This window comes from Suillus discolor (assembly GCF_016758755.1).
Source record: "Suillus discolor strain FC423 chromosome Unknown F5147scaffold_20, whole genome shotgun sequence".
Lineage (NCBI taxonomy): Eukaryota > Fungi > Basidiomycota > Agaricomycetes > Boletales > Suillaceae > Suillus > Suillus discolor.
In genome coordinates this window covers 385516-402379 of record NW_024541267.1, presented here as the reverse complement: position 1 = coordinate 402379, position 16864 = coordinate 385516, and the positions used below count along the sequence as shown (strand labels likewise).

Here is a 16864-nt window from a genome sequence, read left to right as displayed (position 1 = left end):
TGATGTTGAAGGACCCATCATTCCATTATTGCACTTAGATCTACACAAGGCATGGTAATAAAAACATAAGTAACTCGGTGCCTAATCATACATATCAGCATTCGACGTTGTTCAGAGGAACATCTGCAGTGGATGCCTGTCATATACATTTTGTCCTTCGCTGAGCTCACCCAGGTCGGGATAGAAGGGAACCATAGCATCCGAAGCGCCCAGGTACAATGCGTTATAGACGCGCCAGTAGACCTAGTAGCAAAGTAAATTGAATCAGTACGCGATATAGAATATGCACCTGAAAAGACGCACCTCGCGGACTTTGCGTGCAGGATGGAATAGACCTTGAAGAACGTAGCTCAAGAGGACACCGGGGCCAAGACATACACGCATTGCTTCGATTGCATCCATGACAGCGCCAATGACGTGCGGCGACGTTTCAAAACAGTTAGGCCAGACAAGATTCATCAAGTGCATCATAGAGTCTTCGCAGCCCATGCCCGCGACACCAAGTGCGATGTGCTTCACGATGACGCTAGCAGTTTGACGATGAACAAGGTCGCGATCTGTGAGTGCATCTTCAAGCATGGTGACCACGGAGTCACAGTAGTACGCCGATTGAGGACCAATGTATTCGAAGACGAATGTGAGGGCTTTGAGACAACCGGTGCGCACGTTGAGCTCCGCTGTCCGGTATTCATTCAAGATGGCAGGGATACACGTGAAGGGACCACAAGTCTCAGCGACGATGGCGATGGCGACAGTGCTACAAACACGACTTTGACGTTCTTGCACGCGCAAGTTGGTGAGAAGAACCGAGAGAACATCCTGAGGACCCAAGGACTTCGCGATATATCCGAAGGAGTTGACAGCAGCACGCCGAATACCTTTCTTGTGCGCCTTCAATAAATCCAGTAGCTCGAAACAGATGCGCATCCACTCTCGTGCCGGCACGAATTCTGCCCCACGATCAGCTGGTTGAAGAATAAGTTAGCGAATGAAATGAATACATCACGTCGACACTCACCAATACGACCAATCAAGTTGATAGATGCCTCTTGCACCTTCTCATGACGATTACGAAGGATAGGCGTCATTCGAGGCACTAATAACAGGTATCAGCAATCAATGTTACGACATAGTAAAAGCAACTCACAAAGATCCTTGACCGGCGGATTCATCTGCGTCATACCAACAACATTAGCAATTGCTCCCTCTGCAGCAATGATACTACCGAGAGTGTCGGGATATTCTTCACCAAGCTGCTCGAAAAGAACGAGGCCCAGCTTGCTGAGAAGTTGGTCTTCACCGCACTGCTTGATTACGACAGCCAGCCTCGTCGTGAGATCTGCAGCTTGTTGCCGGACCTTAGCGCTTTTGTTGTTGAGCCGCCAGAGCACGGTAGAGACGATCTGCGTGAGATAGGGTTTGACACGAATACCAAGGGCATTGACCACCGTACCGAAGCCATCAAGCATGACTTGATCCTCGGTGGTCTGTTCCTGGAAGGAGTAGATGATGCCGTCGACGAGACGGACCTCGAGCCGCTCGTCAATATCTGAAGCACCGAGCATGGCGACGACTTTGGTAATTGTCTCCATGACCATCTTCCGGTAAGGCTCAGCTTCATCCTTCAGCTCATTCACAACTCTGCCGACTATCTCGGACACCCCAGCCTTCTGCGCCAGCTCGACAGTCGTTTCTACAACCTGCCGATAGTTTCGCCTATCAAGCGCCATGCGGCGAACCCAGAACGCCCTGAAGAAGTCGGGTAGAATGTCCTGCTTGATATATTGAGGCGTGACACCCTCAGTAGCTGCGCATTGCTTGACCACCTTGAGGACGATCTTCTTCATCTCTTCGTCAGAGGTTTGGAATTCACGAATGAGGATGACTGTGACTTCCTTGGTGTAGTAGGATGCGTACTCGGGGTCCATGAGGGGAATAATGAAGCCGATAGCCTTCAAGAAGGCAGCAAGGCCCTTGCCACGATGTAGACGAATACCGAGCCAAAGAGGCTTCAGCACCTCATCGAAGGACTCGATACCGTAGGGTGCAGCTGCTTCAGCAAGGGCGGCAAGTCCGAGTGCAGTCATGGTCCGCACTTTCTGCTGCTCATCCTGCAGACCGTGCGCAATGCAGGCCACGAGATTGCGAAGATGGGGCAAGACGGCGCAACCCATCATGATAGCGATCTGTTGCACGATACGGATACCGGTATGCCGCGCCTGCCACGATTTCTTACTGCGACATACGGCCTTCAGGAAAGGCAAAAGCGAGGGGATACCGAGCGCAGAGGCAACGACAGAGAATGCACGAGCGGTGGTGTTACGGACGTACTCGTCGGCGTGGTCAATGTCAGGACGCATAGTGGATATCATGTGTGCGAGACCGGCAGCCTTGGAAAGGTTGGATATAATCTCGCGACCCTCCACACGAGCATAGTAATCCTCGTCAATGAGGAGTGGCTCAATGACAACGAGAATTTTGTGAACGTACGGACGGACAAGGTCATCGAGCTTGTAGAGGACACGATCGATGACCTTCACAAGTAGGTGGCGCTCTTGATCCTCGAGAGTACGTTCCATGAGCAAGGGAAGGATCTTGTCAAAAAGAGGACCGGCACCAAACTCGCGAGCCTTGTCAGTGATTTGGCGGAGGGCAGTTTTTCGTACAGGAGGAGTACCGTTTTTTATCTTCAAAAGTAAACGCATAATTTTGCGCTCCTTCATCTCATCCACCGAAAGCTCCGTTTCGTCTTCCTCCTTAAGAATCTTGGCGAAGTACTGAGCATCCTCGGCCTTGAAAAATGCAAGACTACCGACACCAGGTATTTCGGTGGGAAGTTCAGGCGCGAGGCCTGCGGCAGCAGCCACTGCTGCAGCGTCTGAACCCTCCTGGATATGGAAACCACCTACTTCTGTGACCGGTGCACCCATAAGCTTGCGGGGAGCTACCATTGGTGCATACCCAGGGGGAGGAGTAACAATAGCATACCCGGTGGCCGGCAAAATAGCATCCAACTCCTCATCACTGAGATAACGATTATGTTTATCCTCCTGCATGATACCCGGCGCATTCATTATTATCTGCGTCATTGGGGCTTCCGGAATGACAGCAGCTTGATCCCAGCGAGATTTCTTAGGTGTCTCACCGACAGCCTCTGCCGGAGTAGCGTCCCAGCGAGAACGACGCTTTTTCGGCGCAGATGCTTCCAAAGCTTCTTTCGACCATTCGTTCTTATCAGTCTTATTAGGGTCAACATTCTCGTCCACAGGCTCGGGCACGTCCCATCTCCGTTTACGTTTGGTCCCAGAAGTAGCTTCACGAGAGTTCGCGAGCTCCCTTGCAGCGGCAAGCTCCATGGCGACATCCTCGAGTTCGGCACGAGGAGGAGTCTTGTCGAGGTCCATTTTCATCTTTCCTTCTTCTCTTTCCTGCCTCTCTTTCTCTTCAATCGCCCGCCTGACTCTTGCTTCCTCTTGCTCCAACCTAGCCAGTCTCATCGCCTCTTTGTATCCTCCTTCCACCTCCATACCATCTTCAACGGGTTTAAAAGCATCTGCACTCTCCTGAGCAACACGACTGAAGCGACGGTTGTGGTAGTCGGACTGCCGTGCCGCAATCTGACGTTTTGAGGCTGTTTCTGCGAATGGATCAAAATTCTCTTCTTCCGCAAGATCTGCAAACTCCTGTAATATTTCCCTTGGTGCGGTAAACGAGTCGACGAGTCTTGGAGAGTTGGGAGCTGACATGATGGAGGGTGCTGGTGGTGCAGAACAAAGTCGTGAACATCATGACCGACAGCGAGCTGAGTATGAATAATCCTAGTCGCAAGCAAGACCAAATAAATATACCAATTACATTCAGGGACCAGCTGACTAGGGCCTTGATTCCTTGTTGGCAAAATGCACAGATTATTCCTCGTGCATGAACTACTCGTGATAATATGTGAACATCTGTATGACGAAGATGATATCCCAAATGCTTCCAAAGAGGCTCTAGCACGTCTTGCCAGAACCTGCAAGGCCTTTCATGCGGTGGCATTGAATGCTCTCTGGTCAAATCTCGACGGCGTTGCGCCTCTAATCCAATGCTTACCTGCAGAAGTCGCTCGATTGTATTGGCGCCTGGTATGTCGTTTGTTGTTTACTTTATTATTCAATTCATCGAGTACTTATCATCTCCTTAGCCCCTAGGTACAGCAGTGGTTGGTATTGAACGGGCACCTCGAAAAGCAGAATGGGACATCATTCAAGGCTATGCTAGTCGTGTTCAGCGTCTGCGTGTCTTAAACCCTCTTCGTCCTGTAGAACCATCCGTCATCTTTACACTTTCCCGTCCACCTACTGGCACGTCCCCACTGTTCCCGAATCTACGCTCGCTCGTCTGGAATGACAGCAGACCCCAAACGATGTGCTTCTTACAAACTCTATGTGGACCTCTTTTGACATCCCTTAAGTTTGATTGCTTGCGTACTGCTCGGTGGGATGCGGCTGCATCTGCTATTTGGAATGCTGTTCCCACTATTTGCCCTGCTGTCAAAGCCATCACCCTTCCCTCCAGTCCCCCCGGTTTCCTAATTCCAAACATGCTTCGCACATGGAATCACCTCGAGGAAGTCACATGTGGTGAAATCGATATCGTCATCTTTCGTCATCTCGCCAAACAAACCTACTTACACAAACTTGCATTTATATTGTCACAATCCATCTCTCAAGATCTGACAGACCACCCTCTATCTCCGCATACTTTTTCGCGCCTCCGTGAACTGGAAGTTCATGCACCTAAACTACCTTCCTTGATCGACTTCATGCAGAAACTAGACATACATCCCATATGTATCCGTGGTCAAGTGGATGCTGGTCCAACTCCCTGCGACATGGGAGTATTTTTTGCCTTTCTCACGGAGCATTACATGGGAGTCAAGCTGCAGAATATCTCATTGCAGAGTCTGCCTGGTATACGAATGCCCTCTGAGGCTCAACCCCCGCTACTGTCACCTACCGGTAATCGTTTTAACGGACAGCCGTCCCACACCGGCATTCATGGCAGTAATTTCATGCCTCTCACCCGGTTTGGTAGCATTGATACCTTGGTGATTGACGTGAATTGCAGTATACATCTCACAGATGAAGATCTGACATCCTTGGTGGCTGCATGGCCTCACCTCCGGACCTTGAGTATCAACAAAATGCACGGTTGGGTCGTAAAATCCGACATCACCCAAATTGGCTTGCTCGAGATGCTTCAATGTTGCCCCAAACTCCAGACTCTTTGCATTGCAATCGATACCGACACATTTACAGAGGTGCCTTTGGATCGCCCAGGAGGTGGAGTCCAAAATATGAATATCCGGACGCTTGCTTTTGCAGACTCAGTTATCCAACTTCACACAACTACTGTAGTCGCTGCATTCCTGTCCGATATATTCCCCAGGCTCAATGAGGTTACAGCCTGGAAGTCGGATCGAATGCGTATCCGACGGGACGCGGACCCGATGGTGCACGCCACTCGTTGGGAAGGCGTTTCTCAGCAAATCAGGGGAATGATCAGAATTCGACAACAGGAAAGGAGGTGGCGCCGCAACGAATAAACCAGGTACATTTTTTGTTCAAGATTTTGATTCAATATACATTGATTAACTTTTCCCAGTTCGATGTCCATGATTTTCTAGGGAACGGTTGGCTACCAGATCTTACTTATTCGAAGTACAGTGCAGGAGCCCTGACCTTTCGCTCGGTATGTATGAGGGTGCAAAAACATGAAGTATGGCGGTTTCCAGGAAGGAATAAACAATCATTGAAGGCTGGGTTGATTAACTACTCACTCAGTATTCGATCTAATCTCGGAATGATCGGGTGGTCTTCAAAATTTTTGTATCATATCGATCACATGATATTTTGCTGTAATCTCCCGCAGGCGTGAACAGCGTATTTTGCCACTGAATCTGGAGGCGTAAATGAATGTGAGAGTGCGTGTATGATGCATATATATCTCATATAAGAGCTATATAAATAAACATCGATGTCCGACTTACCTTAAATTCCTTACGCGAGAAATCACGCAAACCCTTTTTCCTACAAGTCTACTACTACTTACTCTAGTAGTTCCTGACGGACTTTCGGGGTCCATCTGTTTCTTGCATCGCCTCAATATTCAACACTCAAGCTGGTACACGCCTGATACAGGAAATGGATTCAGAGGGAGCCGGTGGCATCTTTCAATACGTGTCGCATTCACCACCACAACGCGCGCGAATGCACAGACTTTTCCTTATCCAAGAACTTCTTTGTATCATATGTGAACATGTGCAGAACGACCACACTGGCAGTATTGCCGCAGGAAGAACTCTTGCTTCTCTTGCTAGAACCTCCAAGGTCTTCCATCATGTGGCTACCAGAGCTCTATGGTCGCGACTGGATGGACTCACACCATTACTACGACCCTTGGCCTCTGACCTGATTTTCACCGCAGAAACCGCGGTAAGCTCTTTGCCCTGGATTACTATGACAGGTGATCCGAACCTCGAGAACTTATGCAGACATGGCCACAACCCGTGTCAAAGCTTAGGAGGCCACTCAAAATGGCAGAATGGGAGGTGCTTCGCGGCCTTGCACGCCGTGTCGAGCACCTATGTGTCCATGACCCTGCTCGGCCAGTGGATGTCTCAGTCGTTCTCTCTCTCTGCCACCCCCCAACCAACTCGCCTTTGTTTCCAAATTTGAAATCAATCTCCTGGAATGACGAAAGAGCTGAGACTTTCTCGTTCATTCGCACGCTTTCAGGGCCCACAGTTACTTCCTTGGTGATAACCATCACAAATAATAGTCGTAAATGGCATATACCAGAGCTCAGCATATTGGCTTCGCTGCCCTACGTTTGTCCCAACATCACAGAAGTGACCCTGCCCACCGACACTTTTCCCTCTCTATCGGACGCCCTTTGCGCATGGAACAATCTCAAAGAGATCAAATGTGGAGCAATTGAGGGTAATGCACTTTTACATCTCGCCAAACAACCAGCTCTTCGCAAGCTTTCATTCAATATAATAAACAACGCAGGACTCGGACTGGACTCGTCTTTGCCTTCAGGGGCATTTTCATGTGTCCGCGACTTCGAGATCCACGCAGCGAATATGTCTTTCTTAGACCCATTCTTTAACAGGCTTGGAGGATCGCCCGCTTCTATGCACGTGCTAGTGGACACCAATCCGCCACCTACTAGTATCACCTCACTTTTTACTGCTCTGAGGCGTTTCTCGAGTACTCATTTGCAAGATCTGAGCCTGCGATTGAAGACCCCGCCAAGTCCTCGGGTCTTACCATCACATCCACTACATCTATTCGGCTATCCACAACTCCAAGCTAATGTAGGACCTTATATGGCGCCACCCAATCACAATCTGATGGGCTATCCGATCAGTGTGGGCTACCAGCCTCCGCTTGCCCCGAATGGATTTCATGTTCTGCCTTTGGGTGGCGTTTCGACTTCCGGAGTTACATGTCACACTTTCACTTTGGGTGACTTCATACCCCTTACCTGCTTTGAAAGCCTGGGCAGGATAGACATCGATATCAATCACAGTATCCACCTGGATGATGACGACCTCCGGGCACTGGTCTCTGCATGGCCCCACCTTCATTCCTTCTCCCTCAACGACACAGCTGGATGGCGCGCCAAATCTGGCATCACTCAGATAGGCCTCATCGCGATGCTTGACTGTTGTCATGAACTTCAAAAGCTTTGTATTGCTTTGAACACGGATGCGTTCATTGAGGTGCCATCAGACCGTGAAGGGATAGAAAACACAGCCATGCGAACCATAGGTCTCGCTGACTCCCTGATCGAGGCGCGCGCCACTGTAGCAGTCGCAGCGTTTCTCTCCGACATCTTCCCAAACCTCACCACCATCGTCGCATGGGATTCGGTAGTGATGAGTCGGCGCCTTAATGCAGGGATGTATGCTGAGCGGTGGAAGCATGTCTCTGAGCAGGTGCACGGGATGAACAAGGTTCGGGTGCAGGAAAGGAAATGGTGGTTGACTGATGATGAAGGCGAAAGTGAGGCGTGTGATATATCTCAGGTTTGACGCATGGTATTCCAAAACGCATCGACTTGTGTCAGAGGATATGGTTCTTATGAGACTAATGGGTTTGAGCAGCTGCTGAGGCCAAAGCTCTCCATTGGCCTAGAACATCTGATGGTTTCCGTTAAACGGCTTGATTCTTACCACGGCACATACTTGCAATCACAATACAAATGCTTAGGCCTAGGTATCACACGTGAAGAAGTACAAACAGGCTCGACACAATATTCTAGTAGGAAATCAAAGTCTGGGCGTGGATAGATACCCTGGTAGTAAGGATATAGGAATCGTGGTTATCATCCTGGATAGGAGTGGTGAAAATGCCAGTGTCGATAGATTTGTGCAGGTTAAGCGTCAGGCGAGATACGAGAGTCACGGATATGCTGGAGAGCGATGTAAATATAAATCCATTATTATCGCACTTCGAACCACTCACCAACTGGTAAATGTGGCGAGAGTGAATTTGTTGATATCCTTGCCAACTGTCAAGAAATAGTCACAAAATACGGCTGTGTGCTCACTGAACCGCACTAAATCAATATGTAAGCGTGCGACTCGACTAGTATTTCATTGGCCAACTCACGTAGAACATCACGATGTTCGGTATATTAGATAGTGTCATCGCTCTGAAGGAACACGGATCAGATCTACTACATAGAATCACAAGCAACCTCACCCGAAATACATCGCACCTGCGTGCGCTTGGATCAGTATTTCCGGTACAGATACAACGAAATTTTTACCATCTTGGAATATGATGTCAACCGTGTTTTTCCTGGACATTATCAGATACGGTGACCGCAGCATTCCTCTAATTTTGAAAATCCTGGATAATGTGAGGACAAAGATGAATAATTCGTAGGCAAATAGAGCCACCCATGCCAGTCCAGGACCTGTAATCGGATGAAATCATGAAATCATGGTTTATACAAATCTGACTCGCGTTTACTGACCGGCTGGTCTGAAGCGATGTTTTGAGCAGGTGTGCAGAATGGTGAAGAAAATAACGTACGTCACTATTACATCTGATTCGTAGCAGATAACTCCTGACATGACGATTACAGTGCTTGAAGAATGTCCAAATATTCCCGCCTTGAAACCGTTAGTGCTCTCAGAGTAGAATATTATGTGTGAACACGCACAAAAGCTACTCCTGCAAGAGCAATAACGACCACTACCATCCAAATCAGCAGACACTTGCTACGACCGTAGAGAGCATAAGTCCGAAGACTCAATATGACTTGAAATTTCAGTATATGTAGTTCTCGCCATGAAAATAAACTCACGGCAAACGATGAATTGTTGACCAAAAAGGAGGAGTTCTCTGGACAACAAATATTTCGGACAGCTAGGTTCCGTTAAGTAAAACAAGAAAGATTCGAGCACAAAAGTTGAAACCTCTGCGGAAATAAGTTGTGAGCCTGTCAGTTTGGCATACGCGCAATGAAATTATCGAACCTCTTCTGGAACAGGCACGAAATTGATCAATAAACCATACACATTTCCGAGCAGAGCGACATAGCGATTGAGCAAAAATAACATTGCAGATAGTGCTTTCGGACGATACCAGATGAAAGTAATCTCTTCCATGAGGGTCGCTGCATGGTCATACACCAGGATACCTGAAATATCGTGTCATCCTGAGGGCCTCAACGATAAAAAGGCCTTTAATACTGCTTGCCACGAGAACGGCATACGAGTGCATCAAACTAGGCATGTTGAGTCACTATCAAGTCACGTAGTAAAACTATGCACCACTCACATCTGCTGTGCTTCACTGTTATTCATTGCATTGTAAAGCACAACAACGAGAACGTTGGGACAATATGTGCTACGTGTGCAAAGCAAATTCAGTTACACACGCGGTTAACAAGGGTTCACACGTCGCGATTCACGAACTTGAAGTAGTTGGAGAGTCAAGAGCATATGACCATCGTGATGCTGTGTATGATTTTCCCTGGCACGTCGTTGTAGCGCATGGACCTGGGATGATCCATGATCCAAGCTCTTCCTTACAAAGAGCTGGCTTGAACTAATAGCTTCGGAAGAATCAGAACATTGCCAGACGCTGAAAGCGTTCAGATTGACATGTCATTCAGATCAATCCGGATTCCGAATATCTTATGCAACTTGAAGCCTCAAGGACACTGTATCATTCGTGAGACGGGCGGCGAAAAGGAGACCTGCCTCCGCTTGAAGCAGTGCCGGGTAGAGCAGCTTGAGAGTTCATTTGTACGGGCCGGTAACAATATGATAATTCCGAGGCATTTCAGTATATTACGTAAGGTAGAACGGTACAAACACTGTTACACAAACAAACCGAGGACGGGCGTCGGGAACGGTGTCCGACCGAAAGTACGTGCACGCGGTGCTTCAGAATGCATATGTGCATTCAAGACGATATATATCTCGTACTATGGAGTACTTAGATGTTCAAAGGTTCACATTGCTTGCACAGTATCGAAGTTTGAGAAGCAACCATACCGATCGATTCCGAACTAGGTATTCCGCCATCAACCACGACACCAAAGCGGCGGGCTCACTGTCACGATGTGCTATTCTGGTTGCCGGGTCAATTTTCAGTAACCGGCGTGCATGTCATTCCAAACAACCAAGGCGTGCAGGTGAGTTATATGGTTGAATTTTGGTTGCACAGCGACCTGCTCATACTCACGTCTTGAAATAGACAAAGATAAACCCGACAGCAATCTTCATTTGTGTTGCAAGGAGCTGGATAGTTGTGGCATGCACCGACAGACATAGATGCTGTCAAAGCAACAACAGCGGAGAAACGTATTTTCTGTACGAGGTGATACCAGCTCAGCTGAATTTCAATGCGCACATCGAATCCTGCTTGAAAGTTGTACACGCTTATCCAATAATTGTGGAGCATGTCAGTTATGCTATTGTGGAATGTGCAAGCTTACACCCAGACCGAAAGTACGTGGTGCTTCAGAACGCATGTGTCATGTATTCAAGACGATATATATCTCATACTATGAAGTTCTTTAGATGTTCAAAGGTTCACATTGCTCGAACAATATCGATGTTTGAGAAGCAACCATATTGATCGACTCCGAACTAGGTATCCCGCCATCAACCCATGACACCAAAGCGACGGCAGAAGCATGGCTCACTGTCACGATGTGCCGCTTTGGTCGCCGGCTCAGCGCTCAATCTTCAACATACTTATGCATGCATACCCGTCCTAACATCTAAGGCGTACAGTGAGTCATGTGGTTGAATCCTGGTTGCAGTGACCTGCTCATACTCACGTCAGGCATACAAAACTGGTCCGGACAGCAATCTTTATCTGTAACGCAATATGTTGGAAAGTCGGGACATGCACTGACAGACATAGATGCTGTCAAAGCAACAACAGCGGCGAGGAAGGAGAAACGCATTTTCTGTACGAGGTGATATAGAATATTCTGAGGGGAATCTCGAATGATCTCTCCGAGGATGGGAGAACACTATAGGAAGGCGGCCAGCTTTTATACCCCATAAGGAACAACTGTTTCATTCTGTGACTGTTCATGTTGCTGGCCTCCCTTGACTCATTTCTGCCGGTCGCGCCCGTTGTGGCCGTGGCACGGCTGTTACCTATCAGTTTATCAGAAGATTGGTCAAGTCCTCAGTTTGCAATTCTGTTCAGCTTAGCTGATTGACATCTAAGGTTGCCGGGTGACGTGTCCTTGGTGTAATTTACGCAACACCGGGTGAAGCTTGATGTGGCACAATGTTGGTGGATGGGACGGACACGACATGGGCGAGACTTGACTCGCAAATAATGGTGGTGTATGTGTCACTGTATCTGGATGGTTAATGTTCACTGAATCGTCGTTAGTACGATCAGAGACAAGCAAAGCAAGCACCAAGGTGTTATATATATTTGAGACGGACTAGACACCACTGGCGATCAACTGCAACTGGTAACGTTCACGATCTCGGTGGTACTAATACACCTTTCACAATGGTGTCTATTTTATTGGCGACGAAGCAATCTTAGAGCTATATTTTCAATGTCGAGCAACTCCTACTAAGCTCTTACCCTCCATCAGGATAAACAACCGGTCGAACGGCGAAAGAGTGATGTTTTCGATCTTTACTTTTGGTAGTAGAATGACGCTGTCTGACGGCGGGATCCATTTCATCGACGTTTGTGCCGGTCGAAGATTCATTCCTTGTACAAAAGAGGTCAATTGCCTCCCTCGAGCTGACATTGCTATTGGTAGTTGACTCTATCCTGTAGCGTACAATATATTTTGGTCCTACGGTAATTCACCGTATACTAATGAAGATGCCGGTAAATATGGGAACTAGGGCAGATGATGACCGTCGCACTACGAGTGCCAACGTCACAAGGTTTGCGCGAGACGAAAATGTGAGTCTAAAAAAACATGGGCGTTGCAAAGCACGACTCGGATCGACGAAAGTAGAGATATGAATTTCAGTTTAACCGTGCGTCGAGGAAAATGGGGTGTGGGAGCACGATACGTAATATAAAGAAGAAAGGAACATGTTGTAGGTTAACAGGCTTCGTCTCTGCGGATCTGGACACTACCCCGATATTAACTTTCCACTTCCAATACGAATATACAAATCCAGAAATATCAACCTAGCATTGGCGAGAGGAAATCGTGGACTGTACGTTGATCCTAGTAGTAAGGACAGTGGAATCGTAGTCATCATCTTGGACGGGGGTAGTAAGAATGCCTGTATCGACAGATTTGTGCAGATTGAGCATCAGCCGAGAGACGAGAGTCACGGATATGCTAGAGTGCATAGTCAGAATTAATCTGTGTCTACCGCACCAGATACTCACCAGCTAGTAAATGTAGCCAGACTGCCTCTAGTGGTATTCTTGCCAGTCATCAGCAATAGTTAGTCAATAATCACAAGAAGCGGGTGTGTGCTCACTGAACCACACTGAGCCAGAGTGAGCGTGCAACTCGACAAATATTTTGTTAGTGGACTCACGTAGTACGTCAGGATGTTGAGTAGATTAAACAACGTCATCACCCTGGAGGAATACGGATCAGATTCGCTCGAATCGCCGTTTCCCTGGCAGGCTCACGCGAAATACATGGCACCTGCGTTTGCTGGAATCAATGTTTACGATACCGATGAAGCGAAAATTACCATCTTGAAACATGATATCAAGCATGTGTCTCCTCGATATTGCCAGTGACAGTCCTCTAATTTTGCATATCCTGCGAACTGTGAGGACAAATATGAGCAATTCGTAGACAAGTAGTGTCACCCATCCCAACCCAGGACCTGTAATTTAATTAAGTCATAGCATTACGTTCGACGCGAGTCCGACTCAGAAACCACTAACTGACGGCTCTGCGACATCTTTTGAGCAAGCGCACGGAACGGAGAGGGAAATGGCGCACATCTTTTTTGCGTATGAGTCAAGGCAATTAAGTCCTGGCACGACGGCGCTTGAACGGAGTCCAAATGTTCCCGCCTATAACCATAAGTAGACTCCCAGAGTGAATACTTATGTGAACACATACAGTCACTCCCCCAAGAGCACAAACGATGATTATCATCGAAGTGAGGAGGCGTTTGTTACGGCAGTAGAGAGCATAAGTGCGAAGAGTCAATATAACTGGCAATGTCAATACATGTATTTCTCGCCATAAAATTCCACTTACAACAAACGAATATTTGTTGGAAAAAAAAGAGTAGATCTTTCGATGTAAAATATGTCCGACAGCTAGGTCTTTGTTGAGAAAAATAACACATTGAAGAACAAGAGTTGAAACCTCTGCCGAAATAAGATGTGAGCCTGCCAACTGGGTACGCGCATAACGAAACCATAGAACCTCATGTGAAATGGGTAGAAGATACATGGACAACATAAAGACGTTGCCGAGTAGAGCGACATAGCGATTGATGAGGAACAATATTGCAGATAGTGCTTTTGGACGACACCAGATAAAAGTAATTTCATCTGTGATAGTTGCCATATGGTCGTATATCAGGATACCTAGAATATGTGTTATTGTCCCGAGGCCAAAATAAGAAGCCATGAAAGTACTGTTTGCCACAAGAATGGTGTATAACTTGAAGCGTATGGGCCTGGGAGTGCTCAAGTTCAATCGCTATCAGAATACACCAAGTATGTGCATTAAACTTACATTTGCTGCACTTGACTGGAATCTATCACAATGCAAGAAAGGACGACAGGGAAGGATGTTGATAAGAGGGCATCTGACGCTGTTATATATGCGACATTTGTTCTCGCAACCATACAACCCGGTGCTAGGGGCGGCCCGCATACTAGGCACACGACGTCACGGATTGGCGTTGTGAATGCATTATGACATCAACGGCTCTGACAGATTCCTTATTCATTGACAGACCAAGCATTGTCCAGGGAAGCCCAGCCCAGGGAAGCCACCGATAATCGTGAGTTCGCTGCGGAGCTCTTAGTAGGGATACAGCACGGTCTGGATGGATTATTATACATAGTAGTAGACCTTGGATGAAAATGTCGTGGGTATCATTTTGGAACACGACACAACAGCATTGCGAGGACGGACATGTCACTACACGCACAGGGAAAACAAAGTTTACGTCGGACTAGCCGCTAACTCAGGCTAACGACGGCAATATAAGTTCAGACGAACATCGGATAGCATGATATTTGCCTAATACATATATCTATCTAGAATTCCGTCAGACAGACGCTCCACTCGCTGGATCCGGCTTCACCAGACTGCAAGCAGTCCGACACTGCGCAAACCCAAACGTCCTCGAGATTCCCCCGAGGGGAAATCGTGTTCTCTGTCGAACGAGCGAGCGCTGGTGTCATCCAGCGGAATTGAAGGATGTGGCATGTGTAAACATGCGAGACTCGAGTTAGTTTCTATAAAATAGATCCTAGCTGAGTATGTTCTGAAGAAACAGGAATATTCCAGGACAAGTTTATAAAGTTTTCTGTTCATGGTCTGTGCGTGGAAATTTCACTGTAACACCATGTGTCCGTGTTACGCTTGTTTTGGAAGGCAACAGCAACTTTCAGTCGCTGAGATCAGTGCGAGCTGCGCTCCAGCAACATAAGTATTGATTCAAAGCTGTGCAAATTCCAGCTAATGATGTTAGTCTAATGTTCAGAATCATGCGCATAGTAACCACGTAGGCTCGTCGCAACATGACTAGAACAGACTCAGAGCCGTAGAGAGATGTGTACGAGGGCGCTGGAAGGCTTTGGGGCAGGCACCGTCGCTCTACAACCAGGCCATCCGTATCGTTAGGATGTATTGATTCTGCGGATAGTACAAAACATTCGAAAATAATTATGAGTCAATCAAAAATTGATCACGCAGCGTCTAGCTGCTCTAGCACATGATAATCGGGATGAGACCTTTGGTAAAAGAACTGGTGTGAACTTCATTTGGTCTCTCGGCGGTCCAGGTATAGGGACCATTAATTCCATGATAGTTGAAATATAACAAGTTGGGCCAGAGGTGGGGGGAAAGCGCAAAGCAGAGATGAATCACGAGCAGAGCGCTGGAAGCAAGCTTCTCCGCGATAGAATTGGTGACGAGTTCGAGAAGGAAGAACTTCGGCTGCATCCGGTGCGCAAGCGGGTCTTGCGAGTCGGCGGAATGAAGGGGTGATATTGCAATAAGCTATATCGAAGGAGTGACATGGTGATGTGCTGCTCGACACGAAAAACAACGATATGCATACGCTCGTGTAGGATAGATAGTCAGATTTGAGCGCTGGAAAGCACCAGCTGTTGACTGAATGCGATGGGATACATTCTGGCGGCTATAGAGACAAGAGTTGAATGCATATATGCACTGAGGTGCTATATATCGTCGAGGACTGCGGCTATAATAATAACGTACATTCTTGCCGTAACAGTGATGGAGGCGTGGAGGCTGGGCAACGAAACAGATTGACGCACAAAACACACACCTCTGGATCTGCAGCTTAGAGAACGACACCCACAATCCCTTCAAAGTTCACCTCGATACCATCGATCTCCAGTGAAATGTCGGACCTTATTCCAATCACTACACCCCTGCAAAAGTTCAGAGGTCATGGAGACTGTGTAATGGCAGTCGCAATGTTCCCCGATAACCAACGAATGGTTACGAGCTCTTGGGACAAGACGCTTTTGTTATGGGACTTGAAGAGAGGTGTTGTGTTGAAGAAGATGGAGGGGCATTGCAGTGAGGTGAGGGAATTGGCGGTATCACGAGATGGGCAATTGATAGCAAGCGGTGATCTCAAAGGAGAGGTCATCGTCTGGCATGGAGAAACTGGCGAATTACTCATCAAAATCGAAGCACACTCCAATTGGATCACCTCACTGGATTTTTCTCCCGATGGAACAGTGCTGGCCACTAGTGCATATGACAAAACGACGAAGCTGTGGAACACCGAAACCTGGCAGCAACAAGGAAGTCTAATCGAGTGTGGTAGTGATATAAAATGTGTACGGTATTCACCGTCCGGAGAACTTCTTGCCATCGCAACAAACCATAATATCGAGATTTACAAGTCAGACACAAGGAAACGCGTCGCAAAGTTCAAGGGTCACACAAAATACAACTCGTCACTCGCATGGACGCTTGATGGCACACGCCTTCTCACAGGCGGCGATGATTCTACCATACGTGAATGGGATACAACAACCTGGAAACAGGTTGGTGATCCCTGGGCGGGCCACTTTGACTATATCAATGCCATCACCGTTAATCCCACTGGTTCACTCATCGCCTCCGCATCTCATGATAATCATGTCCGTCTCTGGCGGCT

The 16864-nt window shown here is 47.7% G+C and overlaps 6 protein-coding genes across 6 annotated transcripts; 2 read left to right on the top strand and 4 right to left on the bottom strand.

The window, feature by feature from the left end:
• Positions 1 to 2: 2 nt before the first annotated feature.
• On the bottom strand, positions 3 to 3890 carry F5147DRAFT_634138 (armadillo-type protein). Its single transcript, XM_041432857.1, has 5 exons — positions 3862 to 3890; positions 1148 to 3806; positions 1019 to 1096; positions 304 to 965; positions 3 to 243 (listed from the first exon to the last, which is right to left on the bottom strand). The coding sequence occupies exons 2-5, from the start codon at positions 3744 to 3746 to the stop codon at positions 112 to 114; spliced, it is 3471 nt and encodes a 1156-aa protein (XP_041294207.1). The 5' UTR covers positions 3747 to 3806; positions 3862 to 3890; the 3' UTR covers positions 3 to 111.
• Positions 3868 to 5904, top strand: F5147DRAFT_634137 (uncharacterized protein). Its single transcript, XM_041432856.1, has 3 exons — positions 3868 to 4124; positions 4184 to 5592; positions 5647 to 5904. The coding sequence occupies exons 1-2, from the start codon at positions 3900 to 3902 to the stop codon at positions 5585 to 5587; spliced, it is 1629 nt and encodes a 542-aa protein (XP_041294206.1). The 5' UTR covers positions 3868 to 3899; the 3' UTR covers positions 5588 to 5592; positions 5647 to 5904.
• Positions 5905 to 6019: 115 nt separating this feature from the next.
• Positions 6020 to 8447, top strand: F5147DRAFT_130565 (uncharacterized protein). The gene is made up of 2 exons (XM_041428182.1): positions 6020 to 6476; positions 6536 to 8447. The coding sequence occupies exons 1-2, from the start codon at positions 6186 to 6188 to the stop codon at positions 8081 to 8083; spliced, it is 1839 nt and encodes a 612-aa protein (XP_041294205.1). The 5' UTR covers positions 6020 to 6185; the 3' UTR covers positions 8084 to 8447.
• On the bottom strand, positions 8310 to 9670 carry F5147DRAFT_651793 (uncharacterized protein; the record flags this gene model as incomplete). The annotated part of the gene is made up of 8 exons (XM_041433555.1): positions 8310 to 8463; positions 8517 to 8610; positions 8773 to 8973; positions 9034 to 9041; positions 9093 to 9190; positions 9223 to 9280; positions 9367 to 9428; positions 9539 to 9670. 8 exons carry the CDS (start codon positions 9668 to 9670, stop codon positions 8310 to 8312), a joined length of 807 nt encoding a protein of 268 aa, XP_041294204.1.
• A 2784-nt stretch (positions 9671 to 12454) lies between these two features.
• F5147DRAFT_689325 (uncharacterized protein) lies at positions 12455 to 13803 on the bottom strand. The gene is made up of 10 exons (XM_041436959.1): positions 13744 to 13803; positions 13603 to 13697; positions 13480 to 13553; positions 13422 to 13429; positions 13223 to 13360; positions 13158 to 13173; positions 13061 to 13103; positions 13001 to 13009; positions 12906 to 12943; positions 12455 to 12855 (listed from the first exon to the last, which is right to left on the bottom strand). Exons 2-10 carry the CDS (start codon positions 13636 to 13638, stop codon positions 12699 to 12701), a joined length of 519 nt encoding a protein of 172 aa, XP_041294203.1. The 5' UTR covers positions 13639 to 13697; positions 13744 to 13803; the 3' UTR covers positions 12455 to 12698.
• F5147DRAFT_689318 (uncharacterized protein) lies at positions 13604 to 14382 on the bottom strand. Its single transcript, XM_041436958.1, has 4 exons — positions 14230 to 14382; positions 14130 to 14170; positions 13744 to 14078; positions 13604 to 13697 (listed from the first exon to the last, which is right to left on the bottom strand). The coding sequence occupies exons 1-4, from the start codon at positions 14340 to 14342 to the stop codon at positions 13689 to 13691; spliced, it is 498 nt and encodes a 165-aa protein (XP_041294202.1). The 5' UTR covers positions 14343 to 14382; the 3' UTR covers positions 13604 to 13688.
• Between the last annotated feature and the right edge of the window lie 2482 nt (positions 14383 to 16864).